The sequence below is a fragment of the Canis lupus genome, chromosome 29, assembly GCF_048164855.1.
Source record: "Canis lupus baileyi chromosome 29, mCanLup2.hap1, whole genome shotgun sequence".
Taxonomy (NCBI): Eukaryota; Metazoa; Chordata; class Mammalia; order Carnivora; family Canidae; genus Canis; species Canis lupus.
Window position 1 is genome coordinate 30448398 of NC_132866.1, and position 23111 is coordinate 30471508.

Here is a 23111-nt window from a genome sequence, read left to right on the forward strand (position 1 = left end):
GGTGCAGGGAGCAGTGACCCGCGCGGGGGGGGGGGGTTGGAAGGACAGCGGGCAGGAAAGAAGCAAGAAGACACCTCGGTAGGAAAAGCGACAGGGCTGGGGGCAAAGGGCTGCAAGTGGCCCTCTTCCCCGAGCCTACCCTCGCTCGGTTTTCCTTCATTCTTAAACATTTCAGACACAAACAGAAACCAACAGGACCAATTGCAAAAATGACTTAAAAAATTTTTTTTATTATTATTGTTTTTTAATTGCGGTAGCTTGTGGGTGTCCCGGGTCGTACACGGAGGAATGGCAGCGTCCTCAGCTCTGGGGCCGTTCTTATGACCCCCCTGGCTGCACGCAGGGCGACAGCCCGGGTGCCCAGCTGGCCTGGGGCAGATGTTTACTGGGCTGGTACAGGTTGGGGGGTCTCCTGTGCACTCTCGACAGGACCCTGCAACCCGTTCTGCTCTGCTCCTGGCTCCGGATGCTCCAGGGCCTGCCGGGTATCCGCTTGCCACAGCTGTACCAGGTCCGTGGGCGTCTTTCCTGCCTGGGGGAACCAGGAGATCTGATCACTGTTCAGAAGTTTGTACCGGGACATTCCCTCATCTATACCAGGGGTTCCAAACAGGGGCAAATATCTAGAGATGTCTATGGTTGTCACCATCAGGGAAGTGGGAATTACTGGCAATTAGTGAATAGAGGCCAGGGATGCTGCTTAAACATCCTATAATGCACAAGATAAACAGTTGTCCAGCCCCAAATGTCAATAATGTCCTGGTTGAGAAACCCCTACTCACATCCTCCCCGTATCTTCCTGACTTTCCTATTATCCCTTAGGATTATATCCCTCTTTCTTGAGTCAGGGGGACCCTCCCATTCCCCTCTCTTTTGTGATTTCTCTGGGCCCCCAAGAAGAGCTTGGACTAGGGGCGTAGGACCCTTAGAGAACTCCAGGCCCACACCATGTGCTAGGTAGGAGTGGTCATGCCAACTAAGCACTTAGATTCCTTCCAGCTATGTTCCTCCATGATTATGGCCTTCCTGGGCCTGGACATTAGAACCCCCTTTGAACTACTTGGGGGCCTTTGGGAAGTCCTCTTACTGCCCTTTAAGGCTGTTTCTCTGCACTTGCACTCTGGACAGAGATAAACATCAAAAGAGCTGAGGAGGTGTGTGGGCCTCAAGTTCCCAGGAGGCCCAGAGAGACCTCCACTATGAATGTGCTCCAAGGGCAGGCTGAGTCTTGCTCAGTTTTCTCTGTCCTCTGAGTGCCTAGTACAGAGCCTTGGGAAGGGATACACACTAATTACTGAATCAGGGAATGAATGAACTTACTAGGTTCTTGGTCATCATGTCAGCCCCATGCAGGAGTAGCAGTTTGATGATTTTGTAGCGGTTGAGCCTCACAGCGTCATGCAGAGCACTGTCTCCTTCCTAGAGCCAGTGTGACACTCAGTATGGCCCCTGGGGGCATGTGGGAGCCCTCAGGCTGCCTGCACCCCCATGATGTGGCTAAGCAGAAGGGAAGCTGGACACTCACTCTGTCTTTGGCATTGATGTCCAGGCCCAGGGATAGAAAATGCTGCACAATCTCCACATGCCCTGTTCGGACTGCCACGTGCAGGGGGGTACTCAGCAACTGTGTGGGGAGGAAGTGAGAACTGCTGGCTGAAGGGGCCTAGACTGTGGTACTCCAGCCTAATCCCTTCCTCAAGTCCTAATGCCAAGGCCTGAGCCCTGCAAAGACTAAGACTGCTACCATTTCCACCATCCTCCTATCCAGTGGTCAACTCGGAAGCATTACATGCCATGTCCTCTGGGAGGCCTTCTATGGTTCCCCTCTCACCCAGCTGTGAGCAGCTGTTCACTCCTCTGCCCTTCTTTTAATAATTATAATAGATGTCATTTACTCAGAAGTAACCATGTGACGGGCATGGCAAAAGCTGACAAAACATCAGCCTTATGCTGAATAAATAATTTACATACATTTTCCCATCTAATTATATAAGAATTCTGTAAGATGTTTGACAGATAAGCAACAGAGGCTCAGAAGCTGTCACTTGTTCAAGGTTACACACAAAGGAATGAATGAATAGAAAAATGGTGGATGGGGTGCCTGGAGGGCTCAGTCGTTTAAGCATCTGCCTTTGGCTCAGGTCATGATCCCAGGGTTCTGGGATCGAGTCCCACATTGGGCTCCCTGGTCAGTGGGGCATCTGCTTCTCCTTCTCCCTCTGCCCCACCCCCTAGCTTGTACTCTCTCTCTGTCTCTCTCAAATGAATAAATAAATCTTAAAAAAAAAAAAAAAAGGAAAAATGGCAGATGAATAAACAAGTGAACAGATGAGTGGATGGCTGGATGGACAGATAGATAAAGATGATGAAGGATTGCATGGATGAACAAATCCCACATCTTTTGGGTGATCCCAAAGCTACCTAAATTATGGATTTCTTCTCTTCACCTCTCCTCTGTCCTTCCTGCTCCCACCCCTGATGGCAGTCCCCAAGGTCCTACAGGGGATGGTAAGGAGCCCTCCCTGGTTTCTGTAACCATTCTAGAAATCAGTCTAACTCACTACCTTCCTGCTTCCAGGGCTTTTCTGTTCTCTGCCCTTTGCCCTCCCTCTCCAACCACTCTAATATCTGTGAGTGTTACTGCCTCACCTTATCCCTGATGTTGGTGTCTGCTCCTCGGCTTTGCAGGAGTTTTACCACCTCCAAGTGGCCCCCGCGGCAGGCCCAGTGCATGGCTGTGCAGTCCAGCTAGAAGAGATGGGGCTTTAGGGGAGAAAATGCCTAGGGAAAAGGACCCCAACCAATAGGGTGGGAGGAATCAGGGGAAAGGGGGCAGGGCAGGAGCAGGGGCACCCCTGTGCCTAGGCAATGGACTTGGCAGAGCAGGAGAACCCTCAGGTCCAAGCCAGGTTTATGGAGGATGGCCCCAGGCCATATAACCCACTGGAACTTGGGGCTGGCCCGGAGGAAGCCTGGGTGTGTCCCAGGTTGCCACAAGTTTGCAGGGAGAGGGGGTCTACTGGTTCTGGGCCCACCTCCTACCTCCCACCCAACACCTGCTCTCTTGCTCACCCGATCCTGGAAGTCCACAGTGGCCCCACTCTCCAGAAGCTTCTCCAGGATCTCCATGTGACCTTCCAGGGAAGCTCGATGAAGCGCTGTCCGGCGGAACTGTCCCGAGAGCAACTGTCAGGGCCTGATCTCTGGCCTCAGGCTGAGACCCAGGCCTTACCTCTTTTCCATTCTGATCCCTGTGCTGGGTGCCCATAGCTTCCATGTTCTGGCAGCTCCTTCATGTTCTATTCAGACCAGCCTGGGAGCCCTCTTATGCCCTGGGAACTCTTACTTTACTGTCCCCCACCCCAGGCACATCAAGCTAGATCTTGACACAGGCTGTTCCCTCTGCTGGGAATGCCCCTTTTGCCCTCACTTCATATGACTGCTTGATGAATTCTTGCTCCTCCTTCAAGAAGCAGGGCAGTTCAAGTGCCATTATCTTGAAATCTCTAGGCCAAGCCTGCCCCCAGGGGACCCAGAGAAGCTTCTACAATGAGGGATCCCTGGGTGGCGCAGCGGTTTGGCGCCTGCCTTTGGCCCAGGGCGCGATCCTGGAGACCCAGGATCGAATCCCACGTCGGGCTCCCTGCATGGAGCCTGCTTCTCCCTCTGCCTGTGTCTCTGCCTCTCTCTCTCTGTGACTATCATAAATAAATAAAAATTAAAAAAAAAATAAATAAAAAAAAAAGAAGCTTCTACAATGAGAGGGTGTTGGAAGGCAGGCCAAGTCTTACTAGACTTTGTTTCCTTTGAGTGCCTAGCCCAGAACCAGAATGGAGAGGTCCACACCCATGACTAATTCAAGAAAAGAATGAACTTCAGCTTTTTTTTTTTTTTTTTTTTGTCTCTTGAAAAACTCAGGCCATGAGGCATATCTTCCCGTAGTAGTCTAAAGATCTGGTTATGTGCCAGTCTCCCTCTACTCCCAACCCTGGTCTTTCCTTTTTTGTACTTGCCAGCACCTGGCAGGGTGCTCAGAGATGGAAGGTGTTTAGAAAGATTGAGAGGAGTGAGACTCATTGAATGGAAAGGCCATGTAGTCTGAGTCCATATGATGCAGGCTGAAGGTGACCAGTAAATTGCTTAATCCTGGGATAGGAGTATGAAAGAGCACCCTGCCAAGTGTGAAAGAGGCAGTACCAGAGAAAACAAAAAAGTGTGAAGGGTGACAGAAATGTTTTGAAAATCATGGTGATGGTTGCATGCCATGGTAAATATAATTAATGCCACTGCTATGTACACTTAAAATGGCTAAAGTGGCATTATATGTATTTTGCCACAATAAAATAGTAAGTTTTAAAAGGAAGTGTATTATACAATGCAACATAAAAAATAGTATCATATCCTAGCATGTGCTTTATAGTTTTTTCCTTCATTCAGTAAATGTTAATTGAGGCATTAATGTTCCATTTAATCCCCATGACGTGCTCTGAGGGAAGCAGGACATTTTACAGAGGAGGAAACTGAGGCACAGCTAGCTGAAGGTCACATAGGTAGGGAATGATAAGAGAGGGTATTCGAGCCCCAAATTCTTGGTTTGGGCTCCTTTTATTTAATTCCATTCCTCTTTCTTCCCTAAAAGACCACATGACATTTATTACCCTGTAGGTAGTTCAAGTTGAAAAAGGCCGAAGGACATAGTAGATAAATTCCTGCACAGGCAAGGGGATATCCCAGCTCTTCTAAGGGCCCTCCTCCCAAAGGACACCCAATGCCTGTTCTCAAACAGGCCCACAAGTGGTTGGAGTGGGGGCGGCAACTCTGAAAGGGAGGCAGGAACAGGTGCAGGTAGGAATATCACCTGATCACAGGTGTCCGGGGAACCCCCATCAGCCAGGAACTTCTCAATGACCTTCATTTTCCCCTCCACTGCCGCTTTCAGGAATGTCTCTTCCTCCACGGGGCCAGTCTGGAAAACATGAATCCAGTCACAGACGGCTGCCCTGCAGTGATCAGAGGCCCTCCTGGCCTTCCTGCACCCCCCGCCCCACCGCTTGCCAACACAGGTGTCCTCCCCAAGACCCTTACGATCTCCTCGGGCTCTGGAGGTGGCTCCTGGGCGGCGGCCAGTGCTTCCCGCTTCTTCTGCTTCCGTTTTTTCCGCAGCTCGATGAGGTTCTGGATCCCGCCCACGTCGATGATCTCCCGCCGAAGATCTAAGGATGTCTTGCGCACTCGCTCTTGGCCCTGCATGGAGGTGGCTCATCAAACCCCACGCTGGGGCCTTGGGGCCCCTGAGCTAAGCTGGGGGAGGAGGATAGGGAGAGCTGCTCAGGAGAGAGAGAATCCAAGTCTAGCTCTCCTGCCCAGGACCAGGAGAAGCAGATGCGACCCTGACACAGACGGCTCGGATCAGGGGACAAGGGGAGATTTAAGGGTCCCAGCTTTGAGCCTTCACATAGGTGAAGGGTAGGATGAGGGAATCTCAGAGGTAACCTTCAGCCCAGGCCTTAAGAATGGAATCTGAATCCCCAGCTTTCCATGCAGTTTCACCTGTGTGTGTGTGGTGTGATCATAAAAGCAACACAGAAACAAAATGTATGAAGAGAAAGCCCTCCTCCCAGAGTTAACTTCTATTGCGGCTTGGTTGATGACCTTCAGATAAGCATCCTATGGGATCATCCTCCACAACAGTGCTCTGGAAACTCTACTTTCCTCTTACCTCTCCAATTAGCACATACAATGTCCCTGAGGCCCTTGACACCAGCATGGTGCCTTGCTGTATTGCTACCCCATCAGTTGGGGCTTCCAAAGTGAATCAATCCCCTGGGATCTTATACACGTGCAGATTCCGACTCAGCAGGTCTGGGGTGGGGCCGAGATTCTGTAAGGCTAGCGTGCTCCCTGGGGGCGTGGGGGGGCTGAGATGATGGTTCTCATATAACACTAGAGGGAGCAAAGCCATAGCTGCCTGTCCTGTCCCCTGAGCACAGAGGTTGGGTTCTTCTCACACTTACCTTAACCTTTTGTAAGGCCAGACTCGGAGCCCCTTGGTGCTTCTCATCCTCCAACACCAGCATGTCCATGGGCAGCTTCTGCTGGGCGTTTCCTCGGAGTTTCTGGTGAGCCAAACAGAGGAGGTGCTCCAGGACCTGCCTACAGCACCCATGGAGGCAGGTAGCCTCTCTCCCAACCCACTCCAAGGAGATCGCAAGGACCTTCTACTGTGTGACCTCAGAGCCCTTCTGAGCCCCACTTCTGATGGGTCCTGGAGAGTCCCTGGCCAGAACCAAGCTCATGGTTCCCCAACTCACCCCAACGCCAATGTCAGTTCAAATACCTTTCCACTGATGGCCGCATTACCTGGCAGAAAAGGGAAGGGCTTCTCAGGCCTCAGCAAAACAAATTTAAGGACTGCCAGAATGCGTGTTCATGAAATTAAATATATTCACTTTTCAAAGCACCCAGATGATGGTGGTGGTGATGATGATGATGATGATTTCTTTGTTGCCATTAAAAATTTGCATTGATGAAATGATTATGGTAAGAGTTTATAGTTATATAGTCACATGTCAGTACAAAAATTTGGCAACTCTCTGTCAGATACCAACGTTTTTTCCTCAGATTTTACTGCTCCATGAAATGCTGGAGCTGGAAACTTGTTGTCAGGAAATCTGAGGGATGGAAGCCACAGCTACCTAGCCTTCAGTTTGAAGGGACTCTTAGCATTCACCTTATCCTTATTGTAATTATATGGGTGAAACTCCTTCCAAGTCTCCTCTCCATTTGTAGTTTTGACTTGTCTGGACCACTTCCTCGTGGCCTCCTCCTCTGTTTTAAAGGAAATCACTTTTTGTGAAGCTCTGGCACCCTATTTCTGAAGGCCCTGTGTGCTGGGAATTCTCACTCAGAGTAAAGCTTGAAGAGCCCAGATGGCAGCTGGGGACGAATGGCCGGCCACCTTTACAGAGTTCTCAGCTGCCTTTTGCATTTACCACTGAGCTCTAGTGTTCTATTCCAATTTTGTTTTGAGGGCTGGTTCCCCAGGTCTTTATTTGGGAGGTTCTGTTGCCCACTGGCTGCTCCCTTTTGTGTTGGGCTTAAATGGTTTGAGGTATCCCCAGTGCTGGCCTCACCTGGAACAATGCATCTTCTTCCTGGAACAAGGATGACCTTGGGCTGCTGCTACTACTGCATGTGGGACCCTGGCTGGGTTCCTCATGGAGCATCCAGGAGGTGGGCTTGGGTCATAATTGTCTTGGTAACCCTAGCACCTATGACAGGGCCTAGCGTACGGCAGGTGCTCAGTGAATGTTTGGAGAATAAATGAGTGAATGAGTGAATGGATCATGACAGGGGGCGCTCAGCATCTCTGCCTACCCCTAAGTCTTCAGTGATGAGTCCTAGTATGCTCCCACAACAGAGCCCAAACCAGGGGCTTCCGGACTCTCCTTCGCCTCCCATGCCAAGAAGGGGGAACAGGCTGGACAGAGGCTCCCTTCTGAGAACCCTGCTGGACTGGGGCCTGGTGGGAACAACTAGCTCTCATGCTCGTTAATACCTTACCCAGACTCTGTGGTCCCTTGCTTCAGCTTTGTCTTTGTGAGCTGACATACAGTAAGTATTCAATAAATGCTTACTGGATTGGGTGTTAGTTGGTAAAACACAACAAAACAAACTCCCACCTTACTTTGCAGATTTTTGTACAGATTAAATGAAAGAATGGCCATACAGTGCTTAGCGCAGTGCCGGGCATGTAGGAGGCACTTGGTGGGAAGACCGGCTCTGTGAGCACCCAGCGCCCTGACAGCCCTGCTGCTATATTTGTTAGGTGAATGAATGGATGAGGACTGGTCTGTGTCCCCTTGCTGAAGGCCTCTGTCCAGCGGCAGCACTCCAGAAATGGCCCAGCAGCATGACTCACCTGCCTGGCACCAGGGCAGAAGTCGCATTCTTGGAGATCCAGAGGTGCCCCAGCCCGGACTCAGCAGGTTCAGCCCCAGCTCTTCCCCCCAAAACTTGCCCCCCAACAGAGTCCTGCTCCTTCCCTCTTCCTCACCCCCATTCTGTCACTCCTTTTTTGAATGGATCCTACCTCCAAAGTGATTTGTTTCCTCCCTCCCATTCCTACTAGGGCCAGTCTTTCCTCTCCAACATGTCCTTCTCAGGCTGTCAGAGCTGCCTTCCTAAAATAGGTCAGATGGCACCACCCGCCCTCACTCAGCAGCACTTTGTGGCTCCCCATTGCCCACAGAATAAATCTCTTCCATGGCCCTCTCTGGTTTGTGTCCAGCCTTAGCCCCTACCTATTACCAGATTTTCTCAGAACAGGCCCACCGTCACCCACCCAAACTTCTGTGCCTATCTTTTCCTTCGCTCGGAATGCCCTCCCTCCCAGGTCTCCACTCACCAGCCTCAAAGGCCCCACTCAAATGCCGACGCGTTCCCAAGAGTCCTTAAGCACCCACAGTCAGAGTGACTCACCTACCCTATGTGCCCCTTCACTTCTGACTTAACAACTCTATTTCACCATTACTTCACTCTGCCTGTTTTTCTTTCTTTCTTTCTTTAAGATTTATTTATTTATTTATTTATTTATTTATTTATTTATTTATTTATTTATTTATTTAATTTGACAGAGAGAGAGGGAGAGAGCGCGCACAACCAGGGGGAGCAGCAGGCAGAGGGAGAGGGAGAAGCAGGCTCCCCACTGAGCAGGGAGCCCCATGTGGGCCTCCATCCCAGGACCCTGGGATTGTGACCTGAGCCAAAGGCAGATGTTTAACTGAGCCACCAAGGCGCCCCTCACTCTGCCTGTTTCTTAGTGGACTAAGACAGGTGCTGGCTAAAACAAATGTAGGGCTGGTAAGGAGGTGGCAGGGGCTGGCCCTACTGATCCTCTTATTCCTCACAGCACCCAGCACTTGGTAGAGGAGACTCTAAGTCAGGTACTAATTTAAATAGAATGAAGAGTAGACAAGCCTGCACTCTCCTCTCCCCCACTTCTTTATCCCAGAGAAAATGCAGTTGCCCAGAGCTGCATGCTCCAAAGGCTTCCCCACATGCGGCTGGTAGTCTAGGGGAAACCCACGCTTCCTTTCCCAGCACCCCTTCCTCGCTCTGCTCCCAGTCTTTATCCTTCTTCAGGGACCATATGCTGGGAGTTTGTCCCATCTCAGCCTCCCACTTAGCTGCTGGGAGATCTCGGGGGCCCACACTCCCACATTCTCAGGCAGCACCCCAGCTGTCCTGCTTGGTGCAGGCTGGCCTGCCTCCACGAGGCCCAGCTGGGTGGCAGGATCTCAGGAGCCCAGCTTGCCTCACCCGCCCCACTGTCTCTCAGTTCTTGGGATGGAAGCTCCAGTCTCCCACTGCCAGCAACCCCCTCCACCAGGAGCACTGTTGGGCTGGAATGGAGCCATTGGGCCCCTGGGGACACTTGCCTTCCTTCCCACTGAAGATGTGGCAGCCAGGCTCTTGCTTCCCTTAACAATAGAGCTGGATCTCCTTAGAATCCCCTTGGGTCCCCACACCATACCCATACCTCATTCTCTTCCTCCTGCGCCAGCCGCTCTTCAATAAGTGCCGTGGCCCTCTGCACTGCCTCAGAGCCCTCCATGGTGCTGTCTGTAACCACCCTCTGCGGGCCACAGGGCTTCAGGGGCTTTATAAGCCAGAGCATCCACCCCCTCCCCGCTGGGCGCCTTTGCCATGAGCTCACCGGCCCAATTCTCCACCTGCCTCCCCCACCTGTCACCTTCACCCCAGGCAGCCCCAGCGAGCTAGGGGAAGCAGGGACAGTTTGCCCCCCAGCCTCACCCCCTGGCCTATTGGAGCTGAAGGGCCCAGTGTCCCAAAAGCAGAGCTGCAGGAAGGAGCTGCCCAGCCTCTGTCCTGAGTGCTTGGATCCAGTTGGGCCTTAGCCGCGGCAGCTGGACTGCACAAAGGACACACTGGCTGCCCCCAACCCTGATGGTAGTGCCACCTGCTGGACGCCTGGAAACTGCCTAACCAGTGCCAGTGAGGGGAACTGAAAGTCAACTGTGGGGCTGCGTCCCCAGCTATCCTGTGAACAGGCCCTGCTTGCTCGGGAATGGGGCAGACACTGCTATGTCTGGGCTGAAGTGCGAAGGTGGTGGGCAGGAGTAAGAGCAGGTGCCTCCCTCTTAGCCTGCAGCTCACGCAGGCCTTTGCCTCTCCAGGGTCCCGCAACGCCCCCTAGCGAGGCATCGCTGTATGTGGCTGCATGTCCATTAGCCTCTGACAAACCTTGACCCACCTGTCTGTCTCACGAAGCCTCTCCAAAAGTTAAAAAGTTCTTGCTTCAAGAAGGGTGTCAGGAAGCCACCTTAAAGCCACCAGAGTGCAGTGCTGAGCCCAGGTGACAGGGACACCAGCTCCTGATCCTTTCCTCCTGGTTTCCTTGTCAGGCCACCCTGACTGGGGTCTGGCCACGCTCGCTGAGAAGGAAAATACTCTCAATCGAGAAAAAGCAGACTTGAACTTGCTCAACTCCACACCTAGAATTGTGGGAGGGAGCCCTGGGTCGTCATGACCCAGGTTTAACGTGCCAATGAGCCACAGACGCCACAGCTCTGCAATTCTGTAATGCTCATGTGCCTCGTGTGGCTAAACCACCTTATCAGAGGTCCCCCTAGGATGATGATATGCACACTTTTCCCAAAGGAAGTCAGAACCTTTTTCTTTCTCGTTCCCTTGCTGGTAAGCTGACACATGCTAGTAGTCTAAATTTGTCTGAGATTTTCCTTTCACATCACCGAGGGTGCGGCACAGCATCTCCAGGATTTTGGCACACACCTCAAGTCCTGAGGGCCGGGCTCAGGGGCTGGAGCAGGCGGCCAGCCCCCTCCTGCTACGCGAGCAGACCAGCAGATTACTAAGGCCACCTTCCTGAGATGCTGCCTCTACTTTCAAAGCACTTTCGCATCTGTTATTCCATTTAATCCTCCCAGCAACTGAGGGAAGAGACAGGACAAGCAGCATCGTCTCTACATCAAGGATAAGCAAAGTGGGCTCAGGGATTAAGTGTTTCTTCTGAGGACCTGTAAGAGCACAGGGCTTGGGATACTCGTAATTCGAGGCTTCCCTGAATTCTCTGCTATGACCTGCTCCCACACCAGAACTGGCTCTGGGGCTCCACGGAGCTTCCGGGGAACGCAAAGTCAAAGCTTGGCAAGAGAGAAGGAAGGAGCAAAAGGCTTTATTGATAAATATGCAGATATGTCTGTACACAGGGACCTGTTGTGGGCCATGACCAGGCTGCAGACCCCCCCACCGCTTGGGTTACAGCCAGGAGATGGCCCTGTGCAGACCCCCGCCACAACAGCACAGCCGTCCAGCCACACGCCCACCTCATCTCTGCCAATTGTGCTGGGGGGCAGGGAGAGGCAGAGGCCGGCCTCGGGCTCCCTGCCCCTGGGGCTCACGAGCCATTCCCTCCCCTCCAGGGGACTGGCACCGGGCCCAGGGCAGAGTCAGGGAGTGGGGGGCAGGGGTAGGGGACAGCAGCTGCTTCAGACCCTGAGCAGAAAACCGGAGTGAGCACAGCCGGCAGCACCAGATGACAGACAGATCTGGGCTCCAGGGGCCTCCGGGCTGGCCCTTGTGGCTCGAGCCTGCTGCGGGAGAGAGGCAGGGTGGAAAGCCCCAGAGTGCCTTTTCTCTGACCAAGTTGGCAAAGCCTGTGTGTGGCAGCACTGCCTCCTGGGTGCGGGCACTGGTGGCCCACAGTGCCCCTGGGAGGCAGGGTCCCTTCATGGCTTGCTCAGCAACCACACGGCAGGAGGCGCCCCTGAAGAAAGTAACAGCACTCGGAGGCAGCAGCAGGGTGGGGGGGGACCTAGTGCTCAGCCAGGAGGGCCTCTCAGCCCCACAGAGCCCTCCATGGCCTCTCTTCCCAGGGGTCCGCGGGCTCATCAGTCCTGGGGCGGCGGGGGCTGGTTGATGATGACCTGGATAACAAAATCTTTCTGGATCTTGGTTTCCTGGAGTCGCGTGCGGTCTGTGAGCAGCTTCCCGGAGAAGAACCACCGTTGCCAGGACGGCTCAATGCCCTCTTGGGTGTGCAGCTGCCTCTTCAGCTGCCCCACTGTGTCAGGCAGGCTGGCGCTGAGCCTCACGTCCTTGCCCGTGGAAAGGCGCACCTTCAGGGGGAACTCGCGGCGCACGCTGGGCGTGGGCTCTGGCGGCTCCAGGCTCTCCTCCTCAGTGTGCTCCAGCAGCAGGTTCACGGGCGGCGACAGGCAGTAGATGGGCAGCTGGTAGCGATTGCCCAGCTCGTCGTAGCATTCACAGAGGGTGCCTGTGTGAGGACCGGGCCAGTCAGAGTCTGCTTGGGACCCCCGGGACCCCCAACGTCGCTGTAATTTGGAGACAGGGGCCCATGTGGGAGTAATTAAGGTTAAATAAGCTCACGTTGGGGAGGAGCACCAATCCAATAGGATTAGTGTCTTTATAGGAAGAGACACCGAGGCACATTCTCTCCCCACCATGCGAGGCCATAGCAAGCAGGTGGCCATCTACAAGCCAAGAAGAGAGCCCTCACCAAAAAACAAATCAGCTAGCACCTAGATCTTGGGCTTCCCAGCCTCCACAACTATGAGAAATAAATCTGTTGTTTAATAAGGTACCCAATCTGTGATATTTTGTAATAGCAACCCAAGCAAAGTAATACACCTGTTCTGGCCATCCCACAGTCCCCAAACCCACCCTACAGTCAGGTGTCTCTGGGACAGAGAGCTGGGAGTTCAAGGTAAAATCGGGAGGATGTGGGCTGGCATCTTGGCTTTACCAGGTACTGGCTTGTTCAATGCTGGCAAACTATGAAACGTTCCATTTGTTCATTCAACAAGTCTCTCCTGAACATATGGGCTTGGTGCTGGGGTTACAAAGGTGAATAGAAAGCACGGGCCCCGCTCTTCATGGCTTATCCCCTGGTGGGCCCCAGTTTCCTTCCTGTACTATGTATTGCATATAGTAGTATATTTATTGTGTCTTGAGCACCTACTAAGTGCTGGGACTTGGCTAAAGGATGTTTTGCATATCTTGCTGAGTCCTCAAAACCATCCTATGAGGTGGGTATCCCCACTTTACAGCTGTAAGTTCCTGAGACTTTAAAATCGAGAAGCTCCCTGCTCAGGGGCACACCACCAAAAACAGAGACATTTGTTACAACCCAGGTCTGTGATTCTAGACTTCCACTGTTATTCTCTACTTTACACGGCCCCATGAGGCTGTTATGAACTTAAATGTGATAATATAGTAGAAGCTTCTAGCTCAGTGTCCAACACATAACATCCAACAGAAGGTTAGTACCTCAGATGTTCTGTGATCCCAAAGTACCCTGAGCAACTCTATCTTGCTGTCATCTAGCTTGCTTTGATGTTGGCTGGTGTCTTTCTATCCCTTCACTACACGAGCAGGGACTGTGTCTCATTTTCGTTTGTGCCCCCACCCCTGGTCAGTAAGGGCTGCCTAAATGAACATGCAAATGCCACTCTGGCCACCTAGCAGCTTGGATAAAAACTCCCTATGTGTGGTTGGCCACTGGCTTTCTTCCACCCTGAGCAGCCTGGTGGCTCCCACTCACCATGAGGCAGGGTGATGCTGGCTCCGTCCAGGATGGCCTGAGCCAGCTCGTGGTCGTTGGCCTCAGCTGCATAGGCGGCGGCCTTGAGGGCGTCCCAGATCTCCTTGCGGCCCTCAAAGGCAGGTGCTGTGTCCCAGAACTCATCCCGTTTGCTCCGCAGCTGCCCGTCAGTCATGGGGTAGTCACTCTTCCACTTCAGTCGTTCCTTCTTCAGGGGCTCATTGCGCCCTGAGCAGGATGGAAGGGACAGGCTGAGCGCCTCTAAAGCCAGGCTGTGGTCAGCCCTCTCTCCCACCCCTTCCCTGCCAGCACCCCCCCTTCCCCCATCCTTCCCCTTCCCAGCAGTGGCTCCTAAATATTCAGGTCTTGGGGGCCTTTCTGGCATCAAGGAAGAGTCTGGAGACTGCACACACCCAGCCTGGGAACGTAAACTATTTTTGTCAACACTGCATATATTGCCTCTTTCCTTGATTATGAAGGAGTACACGTTCACTATTCTTAAAAATCTGGCAAAAATGTCAATGTGTGAGAATAATGGTGGTCATTCATAGGGCAGGGCAAGCACTTTAAACCCACTGCTGTTCATCTCGTACGCAAAACCCAGCAGATGGGCAAACTGAGACCTGAAGAGCCTATCATTTGCCTGAGGCCACACGGGTAGGGATCTCACACAAGACTTTCTAAATGCTAAGCCCACCCTCTCACTGCTGTCTGTGCCATGCTGCCACTGGGGAAGAAATGACTCAAGAACTCTACTCTTGGGGATCCCTGGGTGGCTCAGCAGTTTAGCATCTGCCTTCGGCCCAGGGTGTGATCCTAGCGTCCCAGGATCGAGATCCACGTCAGGCTCCCTGTATAGAGCCTGCTTCTCCCTCTGCTGGTGTCTCTGCCTCTCTCTCTCTCCCCATCTCTCATGAATAAAAAAAAAGAAAAGAAAAGAAAAGAAAAGAAAAGAAAAGAAAAGAAAAGAAAAGAAAAGAACTCCACTCTTCAGAAATAACCACCATTGACACGGAAACAGATTTCCTTTCCCCCATTTCTCTCAATATGGTTGAGTTCATATCATTTTTTAAAAAGACTTATTTATTTATTTGATAGAGATTGAGTGTGCACCTGCACGAGCAGGGGTGCAGGTGGGAAGGTGGGCAGAGGGAGAGAGCATCCCAGGCAAACTCCCTGCTGAGCACAGAGCCCAAAGCAGGGCTTGATCTTACCACCCTGAGGTCATGACCTGGGCTGAAATCACGTGTCAGAGGATGCTGAACCAACCACCCGGGTGCCCTAGCTAAGCTCAGACTATTACATTTATTTGTTTATATTCCTTGTTACAGAAAGGACTTCGCATTTTTTTTAATGCCAATATGTTTCTTTCTATACTTACATTACTGTCAATGTATATTCCCATGATTAAACATGATAAACTGCAATGTCTGTCATTAATGAATTGTCTACCACATAGTTACAAAAAATATTTTTTTGAAAAAACCATAAGCAGGCAACCAAAAAACCCCTGTGGCATCTGAAGATGAAAACAATTCTGCTAAATGTCATTTTTCTTGTTACGTGGCCCCAAATGACTTCCAAGACAAGTTAAGATGGAGGCCAGAAACATCTCTCAAAGGCTCTATGAGGCTCAGTCCTTTCAAAGCTGAACGCAGAATTTGCCACAGGAGAAAGGTCTCAAGCCCTCAGCTCCCCCTAGAATTCAGATTCTACAGGCAAGAGGCAGAACCAAAGCTGAGGTCAGCCCCAAGGCTGCCTTGTCTGGATGGGGCAGGAGAGGGGGCTCCTCAGGGGAACACAATGACATCCACTGCCTACCAATTGTGGGAAAGAACACCCTGCAAGCACTGTACTTATATACATTGTCCCATTTTAGCTTCGCAATTAGCCTTAGGCCCTAAAGGTTTATAGTTTCCCCCAGATGATGGGACAGGCAGAGAGATCAAATGACTCGCCTGAGGTCACACAGTAAGTGAAAGAGTGAGGTCCCACCTTAGATCAAGACAGAATCCACAGTGGACCTCCTGCAGGTTTGCCACCAGTGCAGGCAGCAAACTCTCAAAGTCAGACATTTAATTTAAAGGGCTCCTGGGTTAGCAGAAAGAAATGCAAATCCTCTTTGTGGGAAAACAACTTTAAACCAGGCCTCAAAGAATTCCCAGGATAAAGTTCCAAGGAAAATAAATGATAAGGTCAGAGGTTTTTTTTTTTTTTTTTTTTTTTTTTAAGCACAACATACAAGGAAACCGGCAGTATGAGCCAGAGCCAGAAAAAACAGCAGACGGAAGAATCAGACGGACAAAGATTTCAGATATGGGGTTTATCAGACACAGATTACAAAATACCAAGTTTAAGAAATAAGTGAGTCTTAACAATATGAACAAGGAAAAAATAGATTTATAAAAAATGACCAAGGAGAAATTAAAAGAACCATACAGGACTTCTAAAAATGAAAAACATACTAACCGAAACTTAAAGGGTCTAACTTTGGGGCACCTGGGTGGCTCAGTCCATTGAGAGTCTGCCTTGGGCTCGGGTCATGATCCCAGAGTCCTGGGATGAATGAAGCCTTGCATCAAGCTCCCTGCTGGGTGGGGAGCCTACTTCTCACTCTCCTCCCTGCTCTTGCTCTCTTTCACCAGCTCTGTCTCTCTCTCTTAAATAAATAAACAAAATCTTGGGGAGAAAAAAAAGGGTCTAACATTTTAAGTCAGAATTTCCAGAAGGATACAACAGTTAGAAGGGGGCGAAACAATATTCAAAGAGATCATAAAAATGTCTATTTTCCTCTAAACTGACCTATAGATTTAATGCAATTTCACTAAGATTCCTAACTGGGAAGCTTTTTTCCTCTCCCCTCCAGGAACTTGGCAAGTCTAAAGTTTATATAGAAGAACAAAACCACCCCAGAGCAGGATGAGTGGGAGAACCTGCACTACCATTACCAACACGGATTATAAAGCTATAGTGAGTGCAGTCCTAGAACAGGGACAGATAAATGGGCTGATGGCACAGAACAGAGAGCCCAGAAATAGACCCAGCATATACAGAAACATGACTAAAATGAGCAGGAACATTGCAGATGGTGTGTGCATGTAAGATGGACGTGAAATATATATATATATATACACACACTGGCCTCTGCCCCTGGTTTCTGATAATATTTGGTCTTTGATCTGGTTCCTGATACACAGCTACTAAAACTCTTATAATTTCCTGAGTGATAGGGATGTCTGATATAGAGTTCCCAAACCCCTTGGAACTTCCTGGGTGATTCAAGTGTCTTTCATTCTAATGAGGTGGCTCTTGGTGGGCTCTAAGAAAAGCTTGGAACTTTTAGCCCTGTCCCCCATTCTCTGGTTAGGAGAGAGGAACTGTAAACTGAGTTAATAACTGGTCATACCTATGTGATGAAACCTCCACAAAAATCCCCAAAGTATGAGGCTTGGAGAGCTTCCAGGTTGGTAAGCATATCCATGTGCTGGAAGGGTAGCACACCCCAAGTCTGGGACAAAAGCTCCTGTGCTTGGGACACTTTCAAATGTCCCCTCATAGGATCTCTTCATCTGGCTATTTATTTGTATCCTTTAAAATGTCCTTTGTAATAAATCAGCAATAGTAAGTAAACTGTTTTCCTAGGTATTGTTGAGCTACTCTAGCAGATTACTGAACCCAAGGGGAGGTCATGGGAACCTCTGATTTGTAGCCAAGTTGGACAGAAGTTGTGGGTAACCTGGGTACTCACTACTCGAAACTGGAAGCTGGGGCAGTCTTGGGGCATGAACCCTTAACACGTGCACTAATTCCAGGTGGCATCAGAATTGAATAGAATTGTAGGATACCAGTTAGCATCCACAGAAAATTGGGAGAATTGGTGTGGGAAAAATACCCATAAAACTGGCGTCAGAAGCATTCTGTGTGATCAGTAGAGGAGAAACACAGGAGGTTTTTCTTTTTTTTTTTCTTTTTTTTAAATGGTTTTATTTATTTATTTGAGGTAGAGAGAGAGAGAGAGAGAGCATGAGCGAGTGGGGGAGGGGCAGAGGGAGAAGCAGGCTCTCTGCTGAGCAGGGAGCCTGACACAGGGCTTGATTCCAGGACCCTGAGATCATGACCTGAGCTGAAGGCAGATGCTTAACTGACTGAGCTACCCAGGCGCCTCAAGATTTTTCTTCACAAGGGACTACTGATAAATGCTGTTAGGGCTACAGGCTCTCCATATAGGAAAACACAAAACAGAATCCTTACCTCACACCAGCCACAAATATTAAAACCAGATCAATCAGGGGCTTAAGCGTGGAAGAGAAAGGACACAGTGGGGAGACAGATTATAGTTCTGTCTGGATGTTTTCTGTGAAAGTTTGGTCCAGAGGGTTGTTTTTTTTTTAATTTTTTAATTTTTTAATTTTTTATTTTTTAATTTATTTATGATAGTCACTCAGAGAGAGAGAGAGAGGCAGAGACACAGGCAGAGGGAGAAGCAGGCTCCATGCACCCGGAGCCCGACGTGGGATTCGATCCCGGGTCTCCAGGATCGTGCCCTGGGCCAAAGGCAGGCGCCAAACCGCTGTGCCACCCAGGGATCCCTCAGAGGGGTTTTTTTAACTGGATCAAAGAAATAGCTCTGCTTCATGATTTCTGACCCCTTCTCTCTCTGGTCCTTTAGCAATAACTCTGATCAACCAGGGTTCACAGTCATTAAGTGACACCCTCAGGGACCTGTGGGCCATGTGGGGCTTCTGCCCCTCCACTCGGTGACTTGTCTTTTTCTTTTTTTTTTTTTTAAGATTTTATTTATTTATTCATGAAAGACAGAGAGAGAGGCAGAGACACAAGCAGAGGGAGAAGCAGGCTCCATGCAGGGAGCCTGATGTGGGACTCGATCCCTGGACCGCAGGATCACGCCCTGGGCCAAAGGCAGTTGCTCAACAGCTGAGCCACCCAGACGTCTCAAACTTCTTGAGCTGATTTCTATAGTTTTCCTGTCTCCTTCCTCTTGGCCAGATGTCACTTCTTACTAGTCCCTGCCTACCTGTGGCTCCTATAGGTAGAGGTCAGGCCCAGCTAATGGGCTCCTAATCTGCTGAGGTTGAGAAAGCCTGTCAGTACTTTTGAAATCGAGAGCATCCAGTTTTAAGAAAGAGGCTTCCCAAAGAAGAAAGAGACTAAGCTTCAGGGCATCTGTTGTTCCTGCTCAGAACCCCCTAACTTCTGTCCCATTAAGTGGTTAGGTTTTGGCTCTATTCCTGACAATTGAGGTTGGACTGTGACCTCAGGACTCCTAAGGTATAACCACGTACACATGCCTCTCACTGTCTCCTAAGCTAAAAATATCCCCTTTTCAAAGTCATCACCTGAGGGATCCTTTGCACACATATCTGGCTTTCAGAGTCCCCTCCCCTGCACGTGGACAGCAGAATGCTTTCCAGTTATCACAGACCCACCCACAAATGGGACACAATGCAAGTGTGCATCCGCAAATATTAACAGCACCTGCAATCACCCAGAATGCAATGGTTTAAAAATTCCTCATCTTATATGCTGGCCCTTTCAGGTGGAAGACACTAGAAAATATCAGAATGGAGTGGGGGTGGTGCGGGGAATAGGGAAGGTTGATATAAGGAAAGGGCACAGGAGCCAAGTTGTCTTTGCAGCCATCATGGCACTTCAGAGCCAGCAGAGGGCAGCCGCAGCACCTCTGGGCCAGGTGCTGGCTCCCTCCAACACTGAGTCAAATACAGCATAAAAATATCCAGCAAAACTCTCCAGACCGGAGGCAAGCATGTGTAACAGACATGCCAAAATGTCTGGATCCCTACAGTCTGATGCTTATAATTTAGGCAAAGATACAGACAAAAACCGAAAAAGAAGGTTTTAATCCAAACATAAAAGCAAACTGATGAATATTTTTAATTTCAGTTACTTAAAAAAAAAAAAAAAAAAACAACAAACCACGATGTTTTATAGTTAGCTGAGTCAAAAACATTGGGCAGTAGAAAGGGTGTGAACACTCTCATATGCTGCACAAATTGGTACAAACTTTCTGGAGGGCATTTGGTATGGTACCAAAAAACTAAAAAATGTGCATTCTTTTGGCTCAGATATTCGGTTTCCAAGAATGTATGCTAAGAAAATAATTACAAGTATGTGGCGAAGGTTCATCTATGAAGCTGTTTAACTCGACACAATTTTAAACAGGGAAAGCTAGAAACAAACTAAATGTATGCCAGCAGGAGAAAGGCTAAATAAAATCTGTGCATCTGTGGCAGCCGCTCTGTAATGCTGACTAATGTGGAGAAATGTCCACAAAACAGTGAAAAAAGGTTATAGGACAGCAAGTGTTCTGTGCTCCAGCTCCTGTTTCTAAAAAAGTATGTGAAATTATATATATTAAAAAGAATGGAAGGATTCACACCAAAATGGTAACAGTGGTTAGAGCTGATTGGCAATGACTAGTGAAAAAAAGACTTTTTTGCTTATATTTTCCAAGTTTCCTAAAAGGCATTTATGACTTCGGTATAAGAATAATACAATGAAAGTTGTTAACAAAGAAAAAAGGGTATGTAAAGTTCCAGGGAGCAGCTACAGAAAAGTAGGAAGGGTTTGTGGAGCCGAGTGAGGGGTTTTTGGGAGTGGTGATGAGCTGCAAAGCCCAAGGGCCACAACCTCGAGGGTTTTAGTTACTGGCAGCTCTGGGTAACTGTCCAGGGGCAGAGCCGGTGCTGCTGGTTTCCACAGCAGGAGCATCTAGTGGCTTCTACTTATGTCTCTACCTGTCCTAAATAAGCTCCAGGTCAAAGACGGAGTAAAACAAATGGACCTTATCTTTAACGAAGACAGAAGAGAAATTTAAAAAACAACAAAAGATCGGGGAACCTGGGTGGCTCAGTCAGTTAAGTGTCTGCCTTTGGTTCAGGGCATGATCCTGGGGTTCTGGGACTGAGCCCTGTGTGGGGCTCTGAGCCCAGCAGGGAGCCTGCTTCTCCCTCTCCCTGCCACTCCCCCTTCTTGTCCTCTGTGTGTCAAATAAATAAATAAATAAATAAATGCTTTATTTTACTTATTTTTAAAAAGATTTTTAAAAAAGATTTTATTTATTCATGAGACACACCCAGAGAGAGAGAGGCAGAGACACAGGCAGAGGGAGAAGCAGGCTCCACGCAGGGAGCCCAATGTGGGACTGGATCCAGGGACTCCAGGATCATGACCTGAGCCAAAGGCAGACGTTCAACCGCTGAGCCACCAAGGCATCCCAAATAAAATCTTTAAAACAACAACAAACAACAAAAGATCATTCTGTAGTCAAAGTCCACACCAGCATGGGGAAGTACAAAACGCCCATGAAAACCACGACTTTCTGTGATAATGGTGGACAGGAAACAGCAAGATATCTGTGACTGAGCAGAGAATGTAGGTTTTTTGAGTACAGAGGCAAAGCTGGAGTCTCAGCGGGCTGTTCAACATACCACCTGTGTTAAGATCTCCTGAAGGCCTGGTTAGAAAGGCAGGCTCCAGGGTTTACTTCAGACCCACTGGACTCAGAAACATAGGGGCCGGGCTGGGGTATACACTTGATTCCAACAGAAGGACTCCACTTGTAAACACAGGAGAACAGAAGTGGAAGTGGCACACTCATCTACACCTTCATGTAAGTTAGTTCAATGGATCACCTCTGAAGTCACTGCTGAGCGCCAGACTTGGAGAGGCAAGAGGAGAGAGAGCAGAAGGACACAGCGGTCTGGATTGGGGGAGGATAATGATGGTGGACCTGTGGTTTGGTCTCCATAATGAATGGTGTCTGGTGATACTACCCCCAAGGGAGGGCACTGTAAAGAGTTGGAGAGCACAACCAAAGGCCCTTTCCGATTTACCTGGAGCTGGTGTGTGTCTCTGAGCCTGGGTGTGTGTGCGCACTACTACCACCTGCTTCACACTGTTTAATTCAGAATGACGATGCCAAAGAGGGGAGTCTCGAGAACCTATCGAAGGACAGGTTCCTGGTGGCTTCCCTTTGAACACCCCATGGCCTCACAGCATGCTGGCCTGGTGCCAGTTCTCGACAAGTGTCTGCTGAGTTGAAAATGGAGCTGACAATCGCCCAGTGAATGGGGTCGGGAGCCTGGTGGAGGAATCACGGCTGAGAGCACCTGTGGGCAGGTGGGAGGGAACAGGAGAAAAGTCTACACGAGAGACAAGCTAGGCAGTCCCTCTGCCTCTTGGTATCATGCCTCAGGAGGTCTTCACTGTGGCTTTGGAGACTGGCACAACTGAGCCACTGGGAAGTGACACGACATCTGAGGCCAGCCAAGGGAACCAGAGATTTCCCAGAACAGGCAGTCCACCCAAGCCAGGAGACAGCCCTATTTATACCATCAGCAATCCCCAAGCTCTATTCCACATGGTTACCAAGCTCCATCCCCAGACCCCTACTCTGGGGACAGAGCCCACGGTGTCTTCCCAGGAGTGCTGATTATGGGACAAGTCTGGGCTTGCTCTAGCTGGTGTGAGAGATGAGGCTCCAGGCAGGGACAAAGGCCTGCCTGTCCCAACATCTTGGGCTGCAAAGGCCCTTTGGTCAGGATGCAGACTGGAACATCTCTTCTTCCCCTCCCACCCTGGTAGGCACAGCTGGGATGCAGGGGGCTGGTGAGATGAGGCTGAAGTGTGGCACCTGGTGGAGGGGGTCATGGGTCAGAAAGAATAGCAGGCCCCAGAAGAAGGATCAGCCCAGCTGGGGAGGGGTGCAGGTGGGGGAAGTGGAGCCCAGGTAATCCCTTCAGGAAGCGTGGTATTTATAGTTAGACTTAGCCCAGGATGACCCTCAGAGCTGAGCCAGAGTAACCTTCGAAGGGAAAGTGCTGGCCCAGCTCTGGTAGCTGGGGCCTTCTTCCCCATCCCTCCCTCACACCCAGCTCCAGGGTTCAGGGAAGGGGAAGGGGTGGAGACAGTTGCTAAGTGACAAACCAGGCTTCCTAAACGGTATCACCCCCTGGGTCCTGTTGGTCCCAGGTGGTCCTGGGCAGGGCTGAAGGAATCAAGGCTTCTCTGGGAGCCCTGTACCAGGCTCTGTGGTGACGCTGGGCACAGGGCTACTGCAATTCTCTGTGATGATCCTGCTTGTCCTCCCCTGAGGCTGGGACCACCTCCAGGTTCTCTCTGGGGTCTGTGGGCCCACCCAGGGTCTGGCATGCAGCACTTCACAATAACTGTTTATCCAGTGAGTGAATGAAGTGAGCAAGGCAGTTTCGGAAAAGTAGGGGGAACTCAAGGGGGGAGAGGCAGGATCTGAGTTGGGGGAGCAGATGGAGCTGTCTGGAAGAAATTACTGTAAGTAGGAGAGTTAGGAAGAATGGGGGGAGGCATGGAGGGAATCCAGGAGGGAACAGACTAGTTCCTGAGGTATATACAGAAGAAACCCACTGGAGGAAGATGGGCTGGATGTCAGAAACCATGCCCAGCGAGGGCCTGGAACCTTCTTGGCAACTGGAGAGAGAAAAGTGCA

The 23111-nt window shown here is 50.3% G+C and overlaps 2 protein-coding genes and 1 long non-coding RNA gene across 4 annotated transcripts in view; 1 reads left to right on the forward strand and 2 right to left on the reverse strand.

Moving 5' to 3' along the window:
* The first annotated feature begins 62 nt into the window (after positions 1-62).
* LOC140621059 (uncharacterized) lies at positions 63-8538 on the forward strand. Its single transcript, XR_012020779.1, has 3 exons — positions 63-5254; positions 6031-7614; positions 7829-8538. It is a non-coding gene; the product is annotated as an uncharacterized lncRNA (long non-coding RNA).
* Positions 211-9725, reverse strand: ANKRD2 (ankyrin repeat domain 2). Its single transcript, XM_072805805.1, is given in 10 exon segments — positions 211-532; positions 1321-1419; positions 1526-1624; positions 2650-2748; positions 3073-3171; positions 4859-4966; positions 5086-5244; positions 6015-6116; positions 9542-9634; positions 9636-9725. Coding segments are annotated over 10 exon segments (1083 nt in total). The 5' UTR covers positions 9711-9725; the 3' UTR covers positions 211-382.
* Positions 9726-11202: 1477 nt separating this feature from the next.
* The window catches only part of UBTD1 (ubiquitin domain containing 1), a 55598-nt gene continuing 43689 nt past the window's right edge, over positions 11203-23111 (reverse strand). For both annotated transcript variants that reach the window (XM_072805808.1, XM_072805809.1), the window contains 2 exons: positions 13607-13834; positions 11203-12319 (listed from right to left, as the gene is read on the reverse strand). In XM_072805808.1, the coding sequence (XP_072661909.1) occupies positions 11934-12319; positions 13607-13834 (614 nt within the window). In that variant the 3' untranslated portion in view covers positions 11203-11933. The remainder of the gene's footprint in view (positions 12320-13606; positions 13835-23111) is intronic.